The sequence below is a fragment of the Ictalurus furcatus genome, chromosome 5 (assembly GCF_023375685.1).
Source record: "Ictalurus furcatus strain D&B chromosome 5, Billie_1.0, whole genome shotgun sequence".
In the NCBI taxonomy this organism is placed as follows: domain Eukaryota; kingdom Metazoa; phylum Chordata; class Actinopteri; order Siluriformes; family Ictaluridae; genus Ictalurus; species Ictalurus furcatus.
The window spans coordinates 26,568,092-26,593,605 of NC_071259.1; the positions used below are offsets into that span (position 1 = coordinate 26,568,092).

At 35.0% G+C, this 25,514-nt stretch overlaps 3 protein-coding genes across 6 annotated transcripts; all 3 read left to right on the plus strand.

Annotated features, from left to right (window-relative positions):
* Positions 1–3: 3 nt before the first annotated feature.
* mad2l2 (mitotic arrest deficient 2 like 2) lies at positions 4–6,496 on the plus strand. Its single transcript, XM_053625478.1, has 8 exons — positions 4–410; positions 491–609; positions 1,703–1,774; positions 1,964–2,064; positions 2,609–2,703; positions 4,315–4,388; positions 4,802–4,894; positions 5,854–6,496. Exons 1-8 carry the CDS (start codon positions 371–373, stop codon positions 5,905–5,907), a joined length of 648 nt encoding a protein of 215 aa, XP_053481453.1. The 5' UTR covers positions 4–370; the 3' UTR covers positions 5,908–6,496.
* Positions 6,211–24,694, plus strand: LOC128608072 (tumor necrosis factor receptor superfamily member 14-like). Of its 4 annotated transcripts, XM_053625474.1 has the most exons (7): positions 6,211–6,299; positions 7,266–7,709; positions 22,223–22,416; positions 23,688–23,813; positions 23,927–24,082; positions 24,197–24,284; positions 24,369–24,694. In XM_053625474.1, the coding sequence occupies exons 3-7, from the start codon at positions 22,290–22,292 to the stop codon at positions 24,559–24,561; spliced, it is 690 nt and encodes a 229-aa protein (XP_053481449.1). In that variant the 5' UTR covers positions 6,211–6,299; positions 7,266–7,709; positions 22,223–22,289; the 3' UTR covers positions 24,562–24,694. The 4 variants fall into 4 exon arrangements, with proteins under 4 accessions (XP_053481449.1, XP_053481452.1, XP_053481451.1 ...); XM_053625477.1 differs by lacking the exons at positions 6,211–6,299; positions 7,266–7,709 and adding an exon at positions 11,032–11,701; XM_053625476.1 differs by lacking the exons at positions 6,211–6,299; positions 7,266–7,709 and adding an exon at positions 11,977–13,705.
* LOC128608074 (tumor necrosis factor receptor superfamily member 14) lies at positions 14,728–17,868 on the plus strand. The gene is made up of 5 exons (XM_053625479.1): positions 14,728–14,824; positions 16,086–16,211; positions 16,325–16,480; positions 16,595–16,682; positions 16,767–17,868. The coding sequence occupies exons 1-5, from the start codon at positions 14,755–14,757 to the stop codon at positions 16,957–16,959; spliced, it is 633 nt and encodes a 210-aa protein (XP_053481454.1). The 5' UTR covers positions 14,728–14,754; the 3' UTR covers positions 16,960–17,868.
* Positions 24,695–25,514: the final 820 nt, after the last annotated feature.

A 25,514-nucleotide genomic window follows, 5' to 3' on the forward strand; every position in this document is an offset into this window, starting at 1 on the left:
CGCGCGGATGCAGTTTGAAGTATTCTGGGAGGGTTTTTTTTTCCTTCTCTAAATGGTTTTTACATATATAGTTTAATTATATTAAAGCTTTTTTGTAAAATTAAGTGGGTTGATTCCTGCATAAGAATATCTCTACACTATAAACGAGACACTCGCTTTAGTCGTATCGCACAGTGCAGAATTTGTGGTTTTATTAAGTCCTTCTTTTACACGTGGTGTTCGTCAGACAGCGAGTATTTGCTTTATATAAAAATGAAGCACCCTAATTGAAACGCTACTATGGATTTCAGCTGACAATTATCGTCTTTAACTCAACAGCAGTGGTCTGATCAGCAGTAATCTCCTTTTTTCATTCCCCTAATACGTAACCATGGCAACTCTTACGAGACAGGACCTGAACTTCGGTCAAGGTGAAAATACAGAGGTGCACTGAGTTGTTTTTTCTTAATAACACATTCCCTGTGTTGTCTAATGAAAGTTTTGTTTCCAGTGGTGGCGGATATCCTGTGTGAGTTTCTGGAAGTGGCCATCCACCTCATCCTGTATGTGAGAGAAGTTTATCCTTCTGGCATTTTCCAAAAGAGGAAGAAATACAATGTACCTGTTCAGGTAAGAGATACTCCTGGGTGATTTAGTGGGTGTATTTATCCAGGGGAAGGACTAAACGAGACTAGAATAGATACTGATGATAACTTCCACCAATGCAGAGCTGATGCTTCAGAAATGTTCCACTAGTGTAATAGCTGAACAATTTCACAGGCATATGTAGAAGTTTCTTAATGTATATATGCAGTATGACCTACAGAATGGGCATGTCCCAAGACTCACCTTTGCTTGAGTGGATAATCTCACCTGCACACTGTAGACTTGTATCTTCTAAGAACTGCTGCTGTAATCAGAAAGACTGTCCTGTGCTCATCCCAGAACTGTTGTACACAATGTACTCATACTAAACATCCTTTCAACACTCTTAAGATTAATGATTTATAATGCCAGAAGAGGATGGGTTCCTTTTCTTTTTTTGTCTGGTTCGTCTCAAGGATTCTTCATGGTGGTTTTCCTCACAAATGTGGCCTCTGGCTTTTTCATTAGGGATCTAAATCTACATCTGGATCTCTGTAAAGACGTAAGAAGATCAGCTTATTGATTGTTGCTAAGTATTTTCAAATCACCCAAAACCTTATAAATAGTCTAGTGCTTTTGTCATTAAAACCTTTTGGAGGAATATATTTTTGTGTGCAGATGTTCAAAGTGCAAATTGTCAATGTTAAGTGTTTGAAAATCCTACTAAAAAACTATAACGTCCTATAAGATTTCATTATGCAAATACCATGGAGAGTGGAAGGACCCAGGTTTCATGTTTAGACAATTTAGATTTCTTGACAAGGATAAAATTCTCAACATGCATATGTGGCTTTTCCTATTATCCAATTATAATTTTTTTTGTGAAAATGTTGTCAAGAAAAAACAGCTTTGGTGTAGTTAATTTCATCAACTACACACAGCACAAAGAGATTGCCACAGACAGTGATAAAGTGCAGGGCAACAGATACATATTTTCATTGCTTTATCCTATTTATTATAAAGGTATAGCTGCATAACAGAAGTTTTCTTTGGTGGAAAAGTGCAAAACTGCTCTTGGTTATGTAAGACTTTTCATTATAAACATCTACTATAATAAGTCTGTGTGTTTGACTTTCAGATGTCATGTCACCCCGAGCTGAATCAGTACATCCAGGACACACTCCAGTGCGTTAAACCGCTTATTGAGAAGGTGAGATTAACAACAAAACAAAAAAGCAGCATCTTGTATTGACAACTTACAGATGTAGTTTCCAAAGCATGCCATCACTGAGATTTATTTGTTATCTTATATGTACATTATACACAAGGCTTTATACATTATTAATTACAGATTGTGATACAGCTTAATGTAGTGCTTTATATTGAAATGTGAATGCAGAATGAGGCAGAGAAGGTGGTGGTGGTAATCATGGATAAAGAGCACCACCCAGTGGAGAGATTTGTGTTTGAGATCTCCCAGCCTCCTTTGTTGTCTATCAGGTAAGAGCACAAGCTTGGAATTCTTTATCAGGTAGAAGTTTTTCTACATAAAAAAGAAACAAAACCACAGAAAGCTGGGCAACAACAAAAAACCTAAAAAAAAAAAAATTTAATTAAATAAAAAAATTTTGTACACTGACTGTAATCTTGTTTCTGACAATGACTTTAATATCTGAATTATAATTACCTGTTTTGGGGGGGACACGGTGGCTTAGTGATTAGCACATTCGATCTCCCCGTGCTTTGGGGGTATCCTCTGGATACTCCGGTTTCCTCCTCCAGTCCAAAGACATGCGTTGTAGGCTGATTGGCATTTCGAAATTGGCCATAGTGATTGAATGGGTGTGTGAAAGTGTGTGTGAGATTGTGCCCTGAGATGGATTGGAACCTTGTCCAGGGTGTCCCCTGCCTTGTGTCACGAGATCCCTGGGATAAACTCCAAGCTCCCCCGTGACCCTGTGTATAATAAGCGGTTTGGGAAAATGGATGGATGGATAATTACCTGTGTATTATATCTAGTATGTTTGTGATGTTTCCTTTGCAGCTCTGAAACACTGCTGTCTCATGTGGAACAGCTGCTGAGAGCTGTGATCCTGAAAATCAGTGTGTGTGATGCTGTTTTAGACAACAATCCTCCAGGTAAGAGAGAACTTCTAAAACATTCAGTTATTTGTTTTGGGTGAACATGACCAACAAATGCTGCTGGGAGTGTTTGTTTTTTGTTTTGTTTAGGTTTTTTTAACCAGTAAAGGGGGTGAAACATTGTAGTTGTCAACAGTGTAGTTTCTTTCCTGTGTTTTCTTTTCTTTATGTACAGTATCTCACAAAAGTGAGTACACCCCTCACATTTTTGTAAATATTTGATTATATCTTTTCATGTGACAACACTGAAGAAATGAGACTTTGCTACATTGTAAAGTAGTGAGTGTACAGCTTGTATAACAGTGTAAATTTACTGTCCCCTCAAAATAACTCAACACACAGCCATTAATCTCTAAACCGCTGGCAACAAAAGTGAGTACACCCCTAAGTGAAAATGTCCAAATTGGGCCCAATTAGCCATTTTCCCTCTCTGGTGTCATGTGACTTGTTAGTGTTACAAGGTCTCAGGTGTGAATGGGAAGCAGGTGTGTTAAATTTGGTGTCATCGCTCTCACACTCCCTCATACTGGTCACTGGAAGTTCAACATGGCACCTCATGGCAAAGAACTCTCTGAGGATCTGAAAAAGGAATTTTTGCTCTACATAAAGATGGCCTAGGCTATAAGAAGATTGCCAAGATCCTGACACTGAGCTGCAGCACGGTGGCCAAGACCATACAGCGGTTTAACAGGACAGGTTCCACTCAGAACAGGCCTCGCCATGGTCGACCAAAGAAGTTGAGTGCACATGCTCAGCGTCATATCCAGAGGTTGTCTTTGGGAAATAGATGTATGAGTGCTGCCAGCATTGCTGCAGAGGTTGAAGGGGTGGGGGGTCAGCCTGTCAGTGCTCAGACCATACGCCGCACAGTGCATCAAATTGGTCTGCATGGCTATCGTCCCAGAAGGAAGCCTCTTTTAAAGATGATGCCCAAGAAAGCCCGCAAACAGTTTGCTGGAGACAAGCAGACTAAGGACATGGATTACTGGAACCATGTCCTGTGGTCTGATGAGACCAAGATAAACTTATTTGGTTCAGATGGTGTCAAGCATGTGTGGCTGCAACCAGGTGAGGAGTACAAAGACAAGTGTGTCTTGCCTACAGTCAAGCATGGTGGTGGGAGTGTCATGGTCTGGGGCTGCATGAGTGCTGCTGGGACTGGGGAGCTACAGTTCATTGAGGGAACCATGAATGCCAACATGTACTGTGACATACTGAAGCAGAGCATGATCCCCTCCCTTCGGAGACTGGGCCGCAGGGCACTATTTTCACTTAGGGGTGTACTTACTTTTGTTGGAAGTGGTTTAGACATTAATGGCTGTGTGTTGAATTATTTTGAGGGGACAGTAAATTTACACTGTTATACAAGCTGTACACTCACTACTTTACATTGTAGCAAAGTGTCATTTCTTCAGTGTTGTCACGTGAAAAGTTATAATCAAATATTTACAAAAATGTGAGGGGTGTACTCACTTTTGTGAGATACTGTAATTAATTATTAAAGTTCTATGTGTTCTTTAGAATAATTATACATAACCATTTACAATACTGTATTATTGTTCTTGGTAATGGGGAATTCTGAATTTTCCATGCATTTCTTCTTTGCAGGATGCACATTTACTGTTCTTGTTTACACCAGAGAATCTGCCACTAGAAACATGGAGAAAGTTCAGGTGATCAAGGTCAGGACAACTTTCCCATTCCTGGGAATTTTATTATTATAAAACTACACTCCATATTACCATTACCTACTCAGACTAAATGCAGATTCCTACCACAGGACATGATCGCTTCTTATTATTTTACTGTAACACATACTCTATAAATAATTTAATCACACCTGTCCTGTCAGGTAAAGATGCCACCATAGCCCTGAGATAAGAATTTGAGTGTGCATTATGCACCATACAGCTGTGCTTTTAGTGCATGTGATTCTTTGTTTGTTTGTTTGTTTGTTTGTTTGTCCAGGAGACTTACATGCTAAACTATTTTAATTGACTTTTTTCTTAATTTGCATTGGGCTGCCTCCCTACCAATGATCACCTAGTACCTGTCCTTGTGTAATGTGTGAAGTAAAACATGTCTGTGTGTGCAGGACTTTCCCTGGATTGTAGCAGATGAGCAGGAAGTCCTCATGCAGGAGCCCAGGCTCATTCCTCTGAAAACAATGACCTCAGACATAGTAAAGGTAACACGCATAACCATAAGAAATATAGTCGCACTTTAAAGCTGCAGTACCGAAAGTTTTTGGTTAAAAATGAACAAAAATCAAGTGTCTCCTTACCTTACCCTAAGCTTAAAATAATGATTTATAATTTGAGCTGTCAGGTCGGATTTTGTGTGAAATGTCAGTTTGATGTCATTCGTCTTTTCATGTTTACGTCATGTCCGTAAACAGAAAGAAGAAGAGGAGCCGGCTATTATACCGCGTGTGCAGCGGCTGAGGATGGTGGAATGTTTGCAGCTTGTCTGTACAACAGTTGCTTAGAATTTAAACTTTAGTTGACATCTGTAGAATCAGCTGTTATCAAAACGAAGAAACCTTGAACTGTGGAGAGCCTGCAGTCAAAAAGGGAAAGCGACAGAATCCGTGCTAACACGAGAATAAATATCGGCATGGCTTTTGAGAGGTGGCGACAACTCCGAGATCTGAAGGGATTGAATACTAATGCAGAGATGACTTTTTTTCTGTTGAATAGGTAAGACGTTTCAGTGGCTCAATAGGTAGCTAGTTAACATTAGCACACTTGTTCGCTTTATTCAGCTAGGTATCGAGTTTCCTGTTTTTGTTTTCGTTTTTTTGCTATAGTCAGTGTGGTAAACTGCACTTATTTTCTGCTAGCTATGGGAGAGCACTAAACTCTACTCCAAGAAAACCGTATCTGCCGCCACCTCCGTTGTCAATTATTGGAGCTAATATACAACCCATACGAATGCCTCAAACCATCAGATTCATCTGCGAAGAGAAGCAGTGTCGAAGCACAACCGGGTAAAAAAAAAAAACTCGACAGGTAACTTGCGGTGTGAATTTTCAGAGGCAAAAGTACTGCAGCTTTAAAGAGGCAGTGAGGCAGTAATCTTGACAGATGTGTGAAAACAAATAGTGCTGGTCATTTAAGCGTATATGAACTTTCTCACTTTCAACAGATGCAACTTTATGTGGAGGAACGTGCACACAAAGGACAGCAAAATGTACCATGAAAAAGAAATACACCTGAAAAGGTTTTCTTTATTTTTTTTTTTTCTGAGCCTCATTTAATTCTTTAGGTATAACAGTATTTGATCAGGAACCTTTAGTCTGTTGATTTCATTTTAAAATTAGTTTCAGTTTTGCTCCTCATTACATGCTTTGCTTATCTTTTTTTCTATTTCTACATGTTAGTTCCTTGTTTAACTTCCTGTACAGCTGAACCCATAGTGTTTAACCACTTCACTGTGAGCTCGGTTGGTTTGTATATTGGAATACTTTTCTTGTGACCAGCTTGATATCCAGAGACGTCATGCGGTTTGATGAATGCATGGATAAGTAGTAATCATCAATTTCTTCATGTCAGGAAGGTTTTCCATCTCTATTTGAGAAAAAAGTGAGAGAAGTGAGTAAATCGAGCTGTTACATTTGCACTATGATGGGAGGTAAAATGTAAAGTGTGTGTACGTGTTTGTGTACGTGTGTATTTGTTTTCCACCTGGTGTGTGTGTGTGTTTGTTTTGGCCTGAATGTTCACTTGAAGTGAAAAATGCTCACATTCTACCAATGTATTATTAAAAGCTGTTTTTTTTTAAAAGCAAATATTGTATACTATTGTGGTATTTTTTTTTAAATTATTGTCCACTTAAACTATAAGTCCACTTACAATGTTTGTAGCTTATGGTTGTATCTTAAAGTTATTCATATATACCATTTTAACATAAAATGAGGGTTTGCTACCTAGTGTGAATGAAAATTCAGGGTAGGCAATTATGCTTAAAAAATTACTAATAAAATGACTAATCTAGATTTAATGGATGATATAGTAGATCTCACCAGTGTTCATACTTTAGGGTTTGCTGTTGAGTCTAATATAATTAACAGTAATTTTTTATATGTGTGTGTGTGTGTATATATATATATATATATATATATATATATAATATACCAACCAACTATCAGCCATAACATTAAAACCACCTGCCTAATATTTTGTAGATCCCCCTTGTACCACCAAAACAGCTCTGAGCTGTCAAGGCATGGACTCCACAAGACAATTGAAAATTAGAAAATTGGAGGCCAAGCCAACACCTCTTTATCATATTCTTCAAACCATTCCAGAACAATTTTTGCAGTGTGGCAGGGCATATTATCCTTCTGAAAGAGGCCAATTCCATTAGAGAGTGTCATGAATGACTACTCAATATGCTTGATAAAGATCTGAAAACAACTAAACTACTACTGTATGTGTGTTATTAGTTGAGCTAAATTGTGTTTGGCTAAAATTGTGTTAGGCAGTAATCTTGACAGATGTGTGAAAACAAATACTACTGGTCATTTAAGCGTATATGAACTTTCTCACTTTCAACAGATGCAACTTTATGTGGAGGAACGTGCACACAAAGGACAGCAAAATGTACCATGAAAAAGAAATACACCTGAAAAGGTTTTCTTTATTTTTTTTTTTTCTGAGCCTCATTTAATTCTTTAGGTATAACAGTATTTGATCAGGAACCTTTAGTCTGTTGATTTCATTTTAAAATTAGTTTCAGTTTTGCTCCTCATTACATGCTTTGCTTATCTTTTTTTATTTCTACATGTTAGTTCCTTGTTTAACTTCCTGTACAGCTGAACCCATAGTGTTTAACCACTTCACTGTGAGCTCGGTTGGTTTGTATATTGGAATACTTTTCTTGTGACCAGCTTGATATCCAGAGACGTCATGCGGTTTGATGAATGCATGGATAAGTAGTAATCATCAATTTCTTCATGTCAGGAAGGTTTTCCATCTCTATTTGAGAAAAAAGTGAGAGAAGTGAGTAAATCGAGCTGTTACATTTGCACTATGATGGGAGGTAAAATGTAAAGTGTGTGTACGTGTTTGTGTACGTGTGTATTTGTTTTCCACCTGGTGTGTGTGTGTGTTTGTTTTGGCCTGAATGTTCACTTGAAGTGAAAAATGCTCACATTCTACCAATGTATTATTAAAAGCTGTTTTTTTTTTAAAGCAAATATTGTATACTATTGTGGTATTTTTTTTTTAAATTATTGTCCACTTAAACTATAAGTCCACTTACAATGTTTGTAGCTTATGGTTGTATCTTAAAGTTATTCATATATACCATTTTAACATAAAATGAGGGTTTGCTACCTAGTGTGAATGAAAATTCAGGGTAGGCAATTATGCTTAAAAAATTACTAATAAAATGACTAATCTAGATTTAATGGATGATATAGTAGATCTCACCAGTGTTCATACTTTAGGGTTTGCTGTTGAGTCTAATATAATTAACAGTAATTTTTTATATGTGTGTGTATATATATATATATATATATATATATATATATATATAATATACCAACCAACTATCAGCCATAACATTAAAACCACCTGCCTAATATTGTGTAGATCCCCCTTGTACCACCAAAACAGCTCTGAGCTGTCAAGGCATGGACTCCACAAGACAATTGAAAATTAGAAAATTGGAGGCCAAGCCAACACCTCTTTATCATATTCTTCAAACCATTCCAGAACAATTTTTGCAGTGTGGTAGGGCATATTATCCTGCTGAAAGAGGCCAATTCCATTAGAGAGTGTCATGAATGACTACTCAATATGCTTGATAAAGATCTGAAAACAACTAAACTACTACTGTATGTGTGTTATTAGTTGAGCTAAATTGTGTTTGGCTAAAATTGTGATTTAGATAAAGATCAGGCGACATTTAATGAGCAATAATTGCAAAAACCCTTGTAACTGTAACGTGCACTTTATTGTGCATTATTTAAAATGTAGTCCTGCACAGGCCAAGCTGCTGTAGGCTAAAAATGTGGTTAGATTTGGACGGTTTCTTCTCTGAAACTTGCGGTAATACCATAATTCAACCACATGAATCTTAAAATATACTGTTGCCCTGTGTTGAATTTGTATATGACTGTATGGAGAGAGAGAGAATGGTACATTTTGTAAATTGAGCACTTTACACAGTATGCCCAAACTCTTCTTTTAAAAAAAAACTATTTTTTTCTCACTTTTTCATGATATGAACTCTATACCATTACCACTCTAATTACATGAGACCTTTTCTGCCTCCTAAATCCGAGTTCTCAGCCTGACCTCTTTGTAAATATAGTGTCCCACCTTGTAAATAAAAATATCCCACATGAGGTTAATAGGTGGCAGATGATATTTGGGTCACAGAGCAGGTGTTGGAAATTTCATGCAAAAAAAAAAGTAACACCTGTTGCTGTAATTTCCACCCGAAAATATAATGCATGTTGCTTTCAATTTTGTGTGATTGTCAGTGGGCAAATCTTCATTATCTGCATTGGTTTCTGGTGGAACGTTGACGTTCCTCTTTTCTTTGGGAAAACAGAGTTCATATGTTCCCTTTATGTTGTTATACAGTTGTCAAATTTGAATGAGCATTAAATTCTAGATGGTGCCATGCACTGATCTCAATATGGTGCTGTCACATTCCAGTGCAGAATACATTACCTGATTATTATTTAACATTATATATTTTTAAAAAATGATACAATGGGACAAAGTTGGTTCCACTTTTTTTTTGAGGATGTAGGCAGACAGTGAAACTCAGGGGATTTCCATAATTAACATTTAACAGAAGTAGAGCTTTATTTCAGTTGTGTTTTTCACATCCACACCAATTTCATGGTAATTCATTTCTTGTCGGAACAAATACATGATCCTCATTCCAGCTCATTCAGCATCATCAAGCAATTTGGTTATAACTGACATTGGAAGTCTGGTGCAGAGTCTTAGTAATAGACTCAAGCTCAGATGCTCCTCACATGGCTCACAGAGCATTTGATATACTGTATATCTATAGCTGGCTACAAGTTTCAGAATGTTGAAGGCTGCAATCTTGAAAGCTATTTTCCAATTGAAAATCTAAAATTTTAACACTTCAACACTGAGTTTTAAGAGCTAGATATAGTTGCTGGGTTAAACAAGTTCATACTGTAGACTATTTGCCATGTCAGTCTCCACTTCATGTGAAAGTGGCCACTTCTTGGCTACAGTTGGTGACAAACTACCAGACTCCCTAGAATTAGCTTGCTATTTTGGACAAAACTAGTTGATAGAACTCCACATTGAGATACAGTGTTCAGTTTAGAAAACAGAAGTGCTTCTAAACATGTACTTCACAGTCACAATACCATTTTCTTCACAATTGTGTGCGTCTTCCCCCAGTTTCCTTTACACTCAACTTCGCTGTTTTTTTACACCTTTGTAACATGTGCAACTGCACATCTGCAACAAAACTGTTGCAGAGCTGAATGATTGTGTGAATGTTACTCGCACTTGTATTCAACAGAAGGCCATGGCTGCTCATTTACCACCAAAATATGTATATTCAACTACAATCTGAGAAAACAGACTATATTAATAAGCAGTAGTGAAATTATAGTGAACAAGAAGTAGAGGTGAAGGGGTCACTACTAATGGTATTTGAATGTGTCCTTTTTTTTTTAAAAAAAAAAAAGCTTTTGTAGCTTATTTCAGAATGAATTAGAAGACATTTATACAACACTGTTCAATGCTTGATTCTGACTGATCAGGTGTTGATTCATTTTCTATAACAGCAGCTCTGATAGCTCTTCGAGGCAGATCACAGGTTTGTATTAGTGCCCTCATTTTGATATGAGACTGAGTTACAATGTTAAAATAAGTGTCAATGAATGATAGAGGAGGCAGATGCAAGTGCAGACAATTTATTAAGTAAAGTGCAAACAAACGACCAAAAACATGAACTGTGGATACGAGGCAAAAAAAAACAAACAAACAAAAAAAAACATACAGCCTAGAAGCACTACTGAGGCACACACAGGAGCAACTGACAATTATAACAGAAAGCTTGACAGCGTCACTGACAAACTAGAACTTAAATAGTGGTGCTAATCAAGGCAAAAAAAGGTGTGAATGATAGTAACATGATGTGCTGGGGCTGATGGGTAGTGTAGTTCTGCTCCCCTTTAGCACTACTATGACAACTAAGATCTGGTTAGCACAATACAATAATAGACACAAAAAAGCATGCTTTTGATATATAATTTAGATTGATATATATATATATATATATATATATATATATATATATATATATATATATATATGAGGTTGTGAAAAGTCAAATTTATCGCTCAGAAGTATGAAAGCCAGAAACATGTTGTGTAACTGTAGGAGTAAAAATAAAACCTAACTATCTGCTTGTTTGTAAGGAGAGTTGGGAATTATGAATTAATTTCTGTATCCAATACAGAATATATGCAGCTGTCATGTCACGTGCCTGCTGAAAAAAACCCTTCAAAAACAATAGAAACCATCAAAGAATTTATAATGGTTTTCACTACAAATACCATTACAAACCATTACCATTAATGGTGCTTAATGGTAACCACTAGACATAACATGCCGCCAATAGAAGCCATCAAATTACCATTAGAGATCCACAGGGAATATTACAGTTTCCATTATATGTAATGAGGAGTTTATATTGCTTTTTTCAGCAGGGGTTTTCGCGTTACCGTTTCTGGTAACGTGGAATAATAAAGAGATAGCGTACCGTTTTAACCGTGTGCTTTAATGATAACCTCGTGCGCCGCATGCAACAACAATGTACCTTTTTCTCTGACTTCCTGTGTTACATTCTAAAGTGTCCCCCGCTCCCCAGAATAATTCAAACCTGCTCTCGAGTGGGAGCTATCACTTGTTTCATAATATAATGATTATGAAAAATAATGAAAAAAGGATAATGATTCAGGTCTGACTGGACAAAATTACAAGTAAGTTAACTGCATATAATTTTTGTATTGTGTGTTCTAGCTCATTTGAAATGAGTTAATAATCTACAAACTACCCTGAGGTCCTACTGTGTGTGGCTTCATTCATTCATTCATTCACCCCAAAGTATGTTTTCTAGTCGGATTGTGTCTGTTCTTCTTGGACAATCGAACAACGAACACTTAACCAGATAACAGAGAAGTACTGAGAAAATATTGTAGCATAGATTTCCACCCAAGTATAGCTTACACTGTAAAAAAAAATATATATATATTAACATAAAATTAACAGTAACTTACTGGCAACAAATAGCCTGCAAGATCCTGTATTCCAAAATACTCTAAAACTAACAACAGTAATGTACAACATGCCGTAAATTAAAATACAGTATACTTGCTGTACCATTAAATTATTTACAGTAGTTAAATTTATATAGTCATTTTGAACAGTTTTTGGCGTACATTACTAAAGTGAAGCAAATGTAAGTTAGATAATGTGTAAGTTAAAAAATTTAAAGTATGTTTACAGCTATACACTTTAGGCTACAGTAGAGTAGATACAAGCTGTTTAATTAAAAGAATAATGAAAAGTTTAGGCCTTTTGCATATAAAATAATTTATTACACAATTAAACACTACATATCAAAAACATTAAAAGTTAATTCAAAAGTATATTACATTTTTTAATTCAAACTGAATCCAAGTCTGCCTGTCAAGACCTAAATAACAAAATATAAAAAGCTGTTGAATTCATGTGCAGCACAGATGACTGCCTTCCTTATATCAAAAAGCTACTAGACAATGTAAAAAATAAAATAAAAAAATCAAATGGAACAAAACTTTGTGAACCTCTTAGCCCCAGAGGTCTGTACAAAAGAAAAGTATGTTTGGTCAAATCGGTTTGTCGGCGCCCCCCCAAATCGGTTTGTTGCAGCCCCCCAGCAGTGTGTGCAAGGCTGTATTAAGTACAACACGTGCAACACCGGTGGGTTTTTATTACTGTAATGGTTGAGTATGAGATATGAGTGGTGTGCGTGTATATATAATTTATATATTATATATATAAATTTTTATTATTGTAATAGCTATCTCAAGGATGAATCAACAAAAATATAACCAGGAATATGCTAAGCGTTTTCTGTGTAACAAGTTTGTATGTGCCAATATTATGTGTTCAAATGAATAGTGAAATTACTGTCGTTATTTTCCTGCTCTTTTTTGAAGAAAATAAATTACAGGAAGTAACTGTAAAACAATTTACAGTACAACAGAGTAGGAAATACAGCAATAATACTGTAAAAACAACTAAATTAACAGCAGCATGCTGTAAACCTTTTTTCAGTTAAAAAAAAAGGGATGAAAATAATGAAAATACTACTATCGAGTCTCTCACTGCGACCGTGACTCAATTAGAGAATAAATGTGAGGATTTGGAGTCGAGGCCTGGTGAACGACCACGAGCTATTGTGTGCAGATTCCAGTATCACAGTGACTGTGTTGACATTTTACGCCGTGCGAGAGAGATCCGGCGGATTCAAGTGAGGGATTTGACCATCTCCGTTTCCCTGACTATATAGCCAAGACAGCCCGGGACCGGGCTGCGTTTAACGAGGTTCGGCGTCAACTTCGTGGTATTGAGGGCGCTCGCTATGGAATACTTCACCCAGCTCGGCTTCGCATTACATATAACGGTGTCCAGAAGGACTTTATTTCAGCGGAGGATGCAGGAGACTATGTTAAACTCTTGATCTCGGGTTGAACTGCATCACCTACACAGCGGAGTCTTTTTCGCTCTTCTATTATTTTTATTTTTTTGCACTCTGCCTTCCAGCTTTACAGAATTCGGATTTTTCTTGACGATATTGTCGTTGCATTACTCCACCTAGATTTTGTGGACTTACTCCTCTTAAAATGTACTTCTGTATTAATGTGCTTCTCTGTTTTGAGTGTTATCTCCTCGGCTTTACGTGCTACACTGTTATATTATTTGTTACAAGTCTTTAAAAGGTAAGGACATTATATTTATTATTGTGTGGAGACTGTTTATCAGTCTTGGTAATTTTGTTGGTTAGTTCAGCTTACTCTCCGAGTTGTTTTCACATTGTGGACAACGTTCGGTTTTTGTAGGATACACTGCTGTCTCATTTGTTTATGGAGACTTTGGGTGTGGGAGTTTGGAGGATTGTGAGAGTAAGCGGAACATGCCAGTGCTTTGAAGGATGTAATGTTCTGTTTTAGAGGATTTAAACCTAACATGGTGAACAAATTATATTACAGAATTCAGGCAATTTTACTGGGGTTATCTCATACAGTGTAGCAAGTAATAATCTGGAAAGACTTTTGTAATATCACAGTCCAGAAGTGGATTTAAAGAGAAGCAAATTAGTAAATGAATCACATGTAAATCAATCATACGTAAATGAATCACATTAAAATGAATCACATGTAAAGGAATCAAACGTAAATTAATCACATGTAAATGAATCACATGTAAAAGAATCACATGTAAATGAACCATATGAAAATGAATAAATAAATTAAAGACGAAAATGATGAAAATACAGCAATAATACTGTGAAAACAACTGAAATAGTTTAAAGTATACTTTTAAATGTTTTGGGGGACAACCTGTGGGGTTTACAATCTCTCATGATGTCATGTACACTCTCTCTTCACTGGAAAAATTATCTTAATCGTGCGCGTTATTTTTTTGTGTAAACTTTCACGACTGTTTCAGTTCAGTTTCACTTTCTTTTTCTCCTCATCCATATGGTGTCTCTGCAGAACAAAAGAAAAGGCGTTTTCAAACCGGTATAGGCGTTTTTCAACCGCTTTAACTGATTTGTTAAAATAACTGTCTAAAGACGCCCACTGGTTGGGAAACGCCCATTTATGTCCCCAGAGACCTGTACTTGGCATCCATATGAAAGTATTCACCACCACATACTGGACACAAGTGTGAACAGTGTCAAAAAACTACTTAAGCAGTTCGGTTTACTGGCCTCGGGTCATGTAAATGTTCGATATATTCAGTAATACTTAAACTCATTAGTGTAATGCACTGCAAAGTATGCAACACTGCTGAGTATGAAGTTAATGAAGAATGCTGTCCAATGTGCTCTCCTGGTATGTTAACTTATTTTTATTACTTAGTCATTGAATCTTATTTTATATGAACATAATGGCTCGGATTGAGGTGTAATTGCAAATACAATAAATGTACTTTCTTCAAGCAACACTGAAATATCGAATCTTTACAGTTAGGGGAAATAAGCATTCAGACACAGTTGTTTTTGTTATAATTCCAGTGCATATATCCACTACACATATTGGCAGTTGTCTTTTGAATGAACTAAAAGGTATACATTCATGAGCATAAACAATTGTATTTTTAAAAACAAAATTGGTACAGAAAAAGAATTGACATTATATTAATATATATATATATATATATATATATATATATATATATATATATATAAATGTTGATTGTACATTATGATTTTTATATTACAAGTCAATCAGAAAATCCTTGTAACCTTGGAAAATTGAAAAAGATTTACCAAGAGGAAGGGCCCAAAATTGATCCACAATCCTACAAAACCTAATTACATCTTAACATAGATGGTTTGAAGCTGTAATAACCAACAATGGCTTTGCAAAAAAAAAAAAAGTGCTAATATTGTTACTTTGTTTCCAAATACGTTTTCACTATAAGTTTAGATTAAATAGAAAAAAACAACCATATATTTGTTTATGCTTATGAATGTATATCTTTCTGTTCATATTTATAAATACAAACTCAAAACACATTGTGTGTACATTTTAAGTAGATATATGCACTGCAAGAATATTAAATTACTTCTAATACTTAGAATAGAAACGTCCATTGCTGTGGCTTTGGAGACACCAAAAGACAATTTGAGGTGCTTATGCACTTGACTATACGGTGTAATGGTGAATGTCCTTAATTATACAACATGTTCTATTTAGTTATATTTCATTGAATATGAGTAACAAAATTCAGCAAATCATGAATGTCCTTATACTGTAACCAAATGTTCTTTCACTGACATTTTGTCCCCAGTGTTTGTCTTTATCACTTATTCCCATCCTGCAACCAGACTCAGAAAAACCCATTTGGCTAAATATCATCAATTTAAATTGGGAAGATTAAGAAGAGCTGGAAGCACATACAGTACTGATGACATATCTCAAAGATTGGTTCAGAGAAATGTTGCTTCAGGAACATGCCATTCCTTCTTGAAGACCCCATGTTCACTGTCCTCCAGCACCTGTAGAAAATCATTTACATTGCTGTAGTGACTACAATCAGTGGACTAATGTGTATATGAGACAAGCTTGAGAATATAATGTTATTGTCCAGGTCACCATGTGTTAACTCACTGCGACAAAAATTCAGGCACAAAGTGTAGAGTGTGCACTGGATCAACCTACACCGATGTCCCGAATGGTCTGACAGCATGTCTCAGCTGCACTGTGTGTGATGAAGGTAAAGAAATGCTCATTCCTGTAACTTAACATTAAAGTACCTCTTATACAGTATAATACCTATAGAATGATCTAGAATATCTTTATGTAATGTGTATTGTTTTCTTTCCACAGGTAATGGATTAAGGGTAAAGAAGAAGTGTTTATACAATTCAGATGCACTCTGTGAGCCTTTGCCAGGACATTATTGTATAGTAACTCATGGTGAGAGCTGCAGAAAAGCCAGAGAGCACTCCACCTGCCTTCCTGGAAAATACATCAACCAGACAGGTTAGTATTTTAAAATTATCTGTAATATATCTGGTGATGTTTAATTCAAATTCCTCTGCATTCAGTCAAATGTTTTTATTTAATTTGATCACCAAATTAAGACTTTCCTTACAGGAACAGCTTTAATGGATACTTTATGTAAGGACTGCTCTGAAAAGACATATTCAGATGGTTCTTTTATGCTCTGCAAACCACATACAAAGTGAGTATAACATGATTATCACATGATCTGTATTGTGAACTCTATTTCTAAGTGCAGTGTAAATTATTTCTCTCTTTGTTACAGTTGTGAGTCTTTGGGGCAGATAACAACCACACAGGGAACACCATCGAGTGATGCAGTGTGCATCTATATGCCGTCTAATCTCGGCCTCATCGTTGGGATTTTGTTGTCACTGATATTGTTGATTGTCATTTTAAGTGTTTTATTATGGAGGAATAAGAAAGCTTTAACATGCTGTAGAAATCATTTTTACTGAGAACATTTTATATACATTATATTTGTTTAATGTGTTTACAGATATTTACAATCTACTGTGTACCACAACAGATTGCTTTAAGACTATATGAGAAGCCCAGTTTCCCCTAAATAAAATTTCTTAAAAATGCTTTACTGAAATGTTTACCAAAGTGTCTGTTAGTGGTCGACCGATATGGGTTTTTTTTTTTAACTGCAGATGTCGATATCTAGAAAGCAGTGTGAGGTTGATATAACACAAATTTACTTACAGTAAATGAGACATACAGAAATTGGTGAAACTAAATGAACATTTATTTTGCATAACATTTATGTAATTCTCTCTGAAGAACTTCAAAAATATTCACTTAAGAAATTTGTACAAAGAAAAATAAATAAGTTCTCCTTGTGTCTTAGCAGAACAAAAAAAGAAAATACATTTTATTTAAAAACTTATGTATAATTTGATTTTCCAATCACATAAAAAAAATTGTGCTGCTATAATCCAGTAGCAGGTTATAGATAACATTTATAAATTAATTCAATGAACAAATCTGACCAATGGTCATTAATTAAAGACAAAAAATAGTATGTGTTATTCTATGTATTTTATCTACACAACACATAATCTCAAAACCGGTTGTTTTACTTTAATATGACATTAATTGTGGACAAATAAATATTTTAATATATACAGTAAGTATATATTTCAGTAAGTTCCTGTGTTGCTGGAGCTTTTACATTTCAATAATGGTTAAGTGGTCTGTACCCCAAAAATGTCTGTAACCCCAAAGTCCCCAGGTCAGACACTTTGTTTGTTTGTTTGTTTGGGGAGAATTAATTCAATTATTATTTTTTAAGATCTGTTGAGCCTTTTGTACATTTTGTTTACAACATTAAAACAATTTTTAAAAAAACTGTTCCTAGCCATTTTTGATTTATTTAGTTTTGCATATTGTTTTGCGTTGTTTATCATTCAGAGAAATTTGAGTCTTTTGAGTCATAATTGTTCTTTATTCAAATTTTGTTCAAAATATTATGTGAAATTAATTGCACAGGAGCAAGCAAATTAAAAACATCATTGTAAAGAAACCTTGAGAACATGGCAGTAAAGATTGTGAATAATCAGGATTTTCACTGTCTGAAATGTCATTAAGGCATAGCTTTTAAGGGGAACTATGAAAGTCAAGGCAGGATCTGGAAAACCATGAAACTTCTGAAAGACCTGCTCTTATGCTGGCCAGAAAGGCAAAAAATCCATAGGAGTGGTGATGCACCGTTCTGCTCTGTAGTGTTGTTTTCACAAATATGATCTGCATGGAAGACTCATCAAAAGGAAACCTTACCTGCAACCTCACTAATGTCAACATCTGAAATATGTAAAACCTTGAGGTAAACATTCAAATTAAAGCAGAATGTCTGCACTTTTTGTTCATATTCATCATTTAATTTAAACTCTAATACACTGAGGTGGACAGCTAAAATAACAATAACTTTGTCCAAATATTTATGGAGCTGATTGTACACATACACAGCCTCAATTGAGCGCATATGTTTTTTAATGCATATTTTGGAGAATTTATTCACGTCTGGTGTTTCCATTTAGCTTTGTTTTATGCAATATCCTAAAATACGTTTAAAATATATATGGATGGAAACAGAGCTAGTGCAATCCTTTTCCCCTGTGTTCTTATAGCAATTAATTAATTAGCAAGAAGCATATGGATGAAACTCGCTGAATGAAACTGTGTTGTAGATACATTAGTATTGTAGCAGTAAGATACAGTATAAATACAAAAGCCTAGTGTTTCACTAAAATAAATAATCTAACATAACACAGACTACTTATTGTGCCCTGCAATATAGTTTATTTATGTCTTCAACAATACTTCAGGCTGTGTGTCTCTCTCTCACACACATACACACACTAATAATAATAATAATAATAATAATAATAATAATAATAATAATAAAGCAAATACTGTACAAACAAGAGAAACTATGCATTTACAGTTCTAACTGAGAGTTTAGTTTGATGCATCTTAGCTTGATGCATTAACTTTTACACAGAGGAGCTGAAAACTATGGAGGATCACAAGTGTCTCGGAAATAGTAATAAAGACTTTCATAAATTAATAACTAATTGTACATTAAAAACAGGCATTAATAATTTTGCTCACACATTTATGTATTATCTATAAATAAATAGACTAAATTACAAAGTAATTCATTATTTGATATATTAATGGGCAATAAAAAGATCATTTATAAATGAAATATTAATCCATCAATAAATAGTTCACATTAAAAAGGGAACAACATAAAACACTCAATAAGTACGTCATTTAAAAATACATTCATGAATTCATAAATAAATTGTGGACTTTAAAAATGTATTTGAAAATGTCATTTAAAAAGAGAAATGGTTCTCCATAGATAGACCATACACAATCCACTCAAAGCGATGATTCCGCACATGCGCACTGACGCGGAGACAAGTGAAACTACTCCGGATCACGTCGACTTCTGTTGTTGTGCCCATTATTCACTTCTTCCTGGATTAAATTAACAGTAAGTGAACTTCAAGTTTACCAATAATTTCTGTTCGTCTTTATGTACTGTTTATATGTCGTGTCTTGTTATCAATTCAAATCAGTTAATAACCTAAAGATTTGTAACAGTTTAGTTTTGCTTTTTTGGATTTCTGTCTTCAATATATTTCGGACGGTGTGTGCAGAAAGTTTAACACGTGTACAATATTCTTATTCATAACCAAGACAACAACAAGACCACTCATTCTTTGAATGACCTTTGACCAGGATTTGTGCTTCTTTTAAATCGATTTCCAATGCGGTCATGTCACCGATACAGTTCCAAAGCAAAGGGTTTTGTTTCTTTGACACGCACCTCAGAATGTCAGTCTCGAGAGAGAAATCAATACAAGGTTATGAACTGCATACTAGGAAATTAATTTATTAGATATTTATCCTGATCTGTATTTACTGTATCATTTAAATCTGTTGCAACATAATTGTGTTACTGCTGGGATTTATAGATAAAGTACAGGAGATTGCTCTTGCAAAAAAATGTAAACAAACAAAGGCTCCCCTGTAATAGGCTATCATTCACAGAAATGAACATCGTATTTTGAAACAAATTCAAGCTTCAATCTTATCCACATAGGGTTGGTGTGGCTGCAGGCTTTCATTCCAACCAAGCAGGAGTCACTCCTGAGTTCACCTGTTTAATCAGTTCATCTTGGTCTTCAATCAGCTATCAAGTGTGCCTCTAATTAAAGTCTGCAGCCACACTGACCCTTTGCATCTTAGATTAAAGACCCCTGCCCTAGGTGGTCATTATACAAAATAAAATTAGTAATGGGTAACATCACTAGAATTTACAGTTCTTAGTGTTGACAATTTAACTGTGCCTAAATTTTTAAAGAATTTTTTTTTAAAAAAAAGCTTCTAAACAGTCTACAGCAGTGGTCACCAACCCTGTTCCTGAAGATCTATATCTTCCATAATCGTGCCCATCTGACAATATAATCACTGCCTTAAGACAGGTTGGAGCTAAGTCTTAAGTTAATGATTAGATGGTCAGGTGGGCACAATTATGGTTGGAGCTAAAGTCTTCAGGAAGGTTGATCTTCAGGAACAGGGTGACCACTGGTGTAAAGGATTAAAAAACTACAAACACAATTGCTCCAAAACAGTTTGTATAATATTGTGTTCCTTCTCTGGAATTTACTATACCTCTCACTTTGTGGAATTAAACTTCTTACTGAAATGTTATGTATTTTTCTTTGCAGAAATAAAAGTCAGTACATTCTGAATTGTCAAGGATATTGCTCCAAAACAAGTCATACAATATTGTACACATTGTGTAGAATGTAGTACACATCTCACTAACTTTTGCGAAAAGATATTTGCAACCAAAAAACCCCCAATAACTTCTAAATGATTACATTTATTGTTCCATAACAAATGGTAAAACATTATGCAATATATTGGATTATATTCTTTAGAATATAATGCACCTCTCACCTTGGAGAGTTTAACTGTTGCAGAATTTTACTGAATATTTATTTAGAACATATTTCAGCAGCTTTCAAAATATTTAAAAAATAAATTCCATAACAACTTGTACATTATTATGCAACTTCTCTATAATGTAATATACTCTTTACTAAGGGTAGGAGATATGACAATTAAAGGCTGACCCCCCACCCCTTCAACCTCTGCAGCAATGCTGGCAGCACTCATACGTCTATTTCCCAAAGACAACCTCTGGATATGACGCTGAGCATGTGCACTCAACTTCTTTGGTCGACCATGGCGAGGCCTGTTCTGAGTGGAACCTGTCCTGTTAAACCGCTGTATGGTCTTGGCCACCGTGCTGCAGCTCAGTGTCAGGGTCTTGCCAATCTGCTTATAGCCTAGGCCATCTTTATGTAGAGCAACAATTCCTTTTTCAGATCCTCAGAGAGTTCTTTGCCATGAGGTGCCATGTTGAACTTCCAGTGACCAGTATGAGGGAGTGTGAGAGCGATGACACCAAATTTAACACACCTGCTCCCCATTCACACCTGAGACCTTGTAACACCTTGTAATGGCTAATGACATTAATGGCTGTGTGTTGAGTTATTTTGAGGGGACAGCAAATTTACACTGTTATACAAGCTGTACACTCACTACTTTACATTGTAGCAAAGTGTCATTTCTTCAGTGTTGTCACATGAAAAGATATAATCAAATATTTACAAAAATGTGAGGGGTGTACTCACTTTTGTGAGATATTGTATATATCCGTTTTATAATTGTAATGGGGTGGGTAGTGATTTCCACCACTGTAACAAAGTTTAAATATATATATTTTTTAAATGCACAGACCTCCTGGCTGTGCTTTATAGACTCCACTTTGAGTACCACTGCTCTACTGTTTATCTCTCTCTCTCTCTCTCGCTCTCTCTCTCTGATACTGATTGCAATAATATCACAGTCATGTGCCTGACATTTGTCACACCCCAATATTGTGCTTCCATATCAGGTGTTTAATCCACTGTGACCTATCTCTAATCTGCAAGACTTTCCTCACTTGTGTTGTGCTCTCTTTTAACCTGACACAACATGAAAACAAGTGTCTTCTCTTTTCTTTGCCCTCCCAATTGTAGTTTGTAGTAATTGTTGCTTGAGTGATAAAATTGTTGCTTGAATGATAAAATCACTTGAAAATCAGAACTATTTTTATTCCCTATTGAACACAATTATTTTTTATTTTTTCAGGTGTACTTAAGCACACAGATGATGTTTTATTCCTTGTACCACAAGTGGTGAAACACCTATATCTGCCATGCGTTTATATGACACTTATGTCATATATTCAGTAATACTTAAACTCATTAGTGTAATGCACTGCAAAGTATGCAACACTGCTGAGTATGAAGTTAATGAAGAATGCTGTCCAATGTGCTCTCCTGGTATGTTAACTTATTTTTATTACTTAGTCATTGAATCTTATTTTATATGAACACAATGGCTCGGATTGAGGTGTAATTGCAAATACAATAAATGTACTTTCTTCAAGCAACACTGAAATATCGAATCTTTACAGTTAGGGGAAATAAGCATTCAGACACAGTTGTTTTTGTTATAATTCCAGTGCATATATCCACTACACATATTGACAGTTGCCTTTTGAATGAACTAAAAGGTATACATTCATGAGCATAAACAATGGTATTTTTAAAAACAAAATTGGTACAGAAAAAGAATTGACATTATATTACAATATATATATATATATATATATATATATATATATATATATATATATATATATATATATAAATGTTGATTGTAAATTATGATTTTTATATTACAAGTCAATCAGAAAATCCTTGTAACCTTGGAAAATTGAAAATGATTTACCAAGAGGAAGGGCCCAAAATTGATCCACAATCCTACAAAACCTAATTACATCTTAACATAGATGGTTTGAAGCTGTAATAATCAACAATGGCTTTGCAAAAAAAAAAAGTGCTAATATTGTGACTTTGTTTCCAAATACGTTTTCACTATAAGTTTAGATTAAATAGAAAAAAACAACCATATATTTGTTTATGCTTATGAATGTATATCTTTCTGTTCATATTTATAAATACAAACTCAAAACACATTGTGTGTACATTTTAAGTGGATATATGCACTGCAAGAATATTAAATTACTTCTAATACTTAGAATAGAAACGTCCATTGCTGTGGCTTTGGAGACACCAAAAGACAATTTGAGGTGCTTATGCACTTGACTATACGGTGTAATGGTGAATGTCCTAAATTATACAACATGTTCTATTTACTTATATTTCATTGAATGAGTAACAAAATTCAGCAAATCATGAATGTCCTTATACTGTAACCAAATGTTCTTTCACTGACATTTTGTCCCCAGTGTTTGTCTTTATCACTTACTCCCATCCTGCAACCAGACTCAGAAAAACCCATTTGGCTAAATATCATCAATTTAAATTGGGAAGATTAAGAAGAGCTGGAAGCACATACAGTACTGATGACATATCTCAAAGATTGGTTCAGAGAAATGTTGCTTCAGGAACATGCCATTCCTTCTTGAAGACCCCATGTTCACTGTCCTCCAGCACCTGTAGAAAATCATTTACATTGATGTAGTGACTACAATCAGTGGACTAATGTGTATATGAGACAAGCTTGAGAATATAATGTTATTGTCCAGGTCACCATGTGTTAACTCACTGCGACAAAAATTCAGGCACAAAGTGTAGAGTGTGCACTGGATCAACCTACACCGATGTCCCGAATGGTCTGACAGCATGTCTCAGCTGCACTGTGTGTGATGAAGGTAAAGAAATGCTCATTCCTGTAACTTAACATTAAAGTACCTCTTATACAGTATAATACCTATAGAATGATCTAGAATATCTTTATGTAATGTGTATTGTTTTCTTTCCACAGGTAATGGATTAAGGGTAAAGAAGAAGTGTTTATACAATTCAGATGCACTCTGCGAGCCTTTGCCAGGACATTATTGTATAGTAACTCATGGTGAGAGCTGCAGAAAAGCCAGAGAGCACTCCACCTGCCTTCCTGGAAAATACATCAACCAGACAGGTTAGTATTTTAACATTATCTGTAATATATCTGGCGATGTTTAATTCAAATTCCTCTGCATTCAGTCAAATGTTTTTATTTAATTTGATCACCAAATTAAGACTTGCCTTACAGGAACAGCTTTAATGGATACTGTATGTAAGGACTGCTCTGAAAAGACATATTCAGATGGTTCTTTTATGCTCTGCAAACCACATACAAAGTGAGTATAACATGATTATCACATGATCTGTATTGTGAACTCTATTTCTAAGTGCAGTGTAAATTATTTCTCTCTTTGTTACAGTTGTGAGTCTTTGGGGCAGATAACAACCACACAGGGAACACCATCGAGTGATGCAGTGTGCATCTATATACCGTCTAATCTCGGCCTCATCGTTGGGATTTTGTTGTCACTGATATTGTTGATTGTCATTTTAAGTGTTTTATTATGGAGGAATAAGAAAGCTTTAACATGCTGTAGAAATCATTTTTACTGAGAAGAACATTTTATATACATTATATTTGTTTAATGTGCTTACAGATATTTACAATCTACTGTGTACCACAACAGATTGCTTTAAGACTACATGAGAAGCCCAGTTTCCCCTAAATAAAATTTCTTAAAAATGCTTTACTGAAATGTTTACCAAAGTGTCTGTTAGTGGTCGACCGATATGGGTTTTTTTTTTTAACTGCAGATGTCGATATCTAGAAAGCAGTGTGAGGTTGATATAACACAAATTTACTTACAGTAAATGAGACATACAGAAATTGGTGAAACTAAATGAACATTTATTTTGCATAACATTTATGTAATTCTCTCTGAAGAACTTCAAAAATATTCACTTAAGAAATTTGTACAAAGAAAAATAAATAAGTTCTCCTTGTGTCTTAGCAGAACAAAAAAAGAAAATACATTTTATTTAAAAACTTATGTATAATTTGATTTTCCAATCACATAAAAAAATTGTGCTGCTATAATCCAGTAGCAGGTTATAGATAACATTTATAAATTAATTCAGTGAACAAATCTGACCAATGGTCATTAATTAAAGACAAAAAATAGTATGTGTTATTCTATGTATTTTATCTACACAACATATAATCTCAAAACCGGTTGTTTTACTTTAATATGACATTAATTGTGGACAAATAAATATTTTAATATATACAGTAAGTATATATTTCAGTAAGTATATATTTCACTGATATATTTTTATGCTGTGTTGCTGGAGCTTTTACATTTCAATAATGGTTAAGTGGTCTGTACCCCAAAAATGTCTGTAACCCCAAAGTCCCCAGGTCAGATACTTTGTTTGTTTGTTTGTTTGGGGAGAATTAATTCAATTATTATTTTTTAAGCTCTGTTGAGCCTTTTGTACATTTTGTTTACAACATTGAAACAATTTTTAAAAAAAACTGTTCCTAGCCATTTTTGATTTATTTAGTT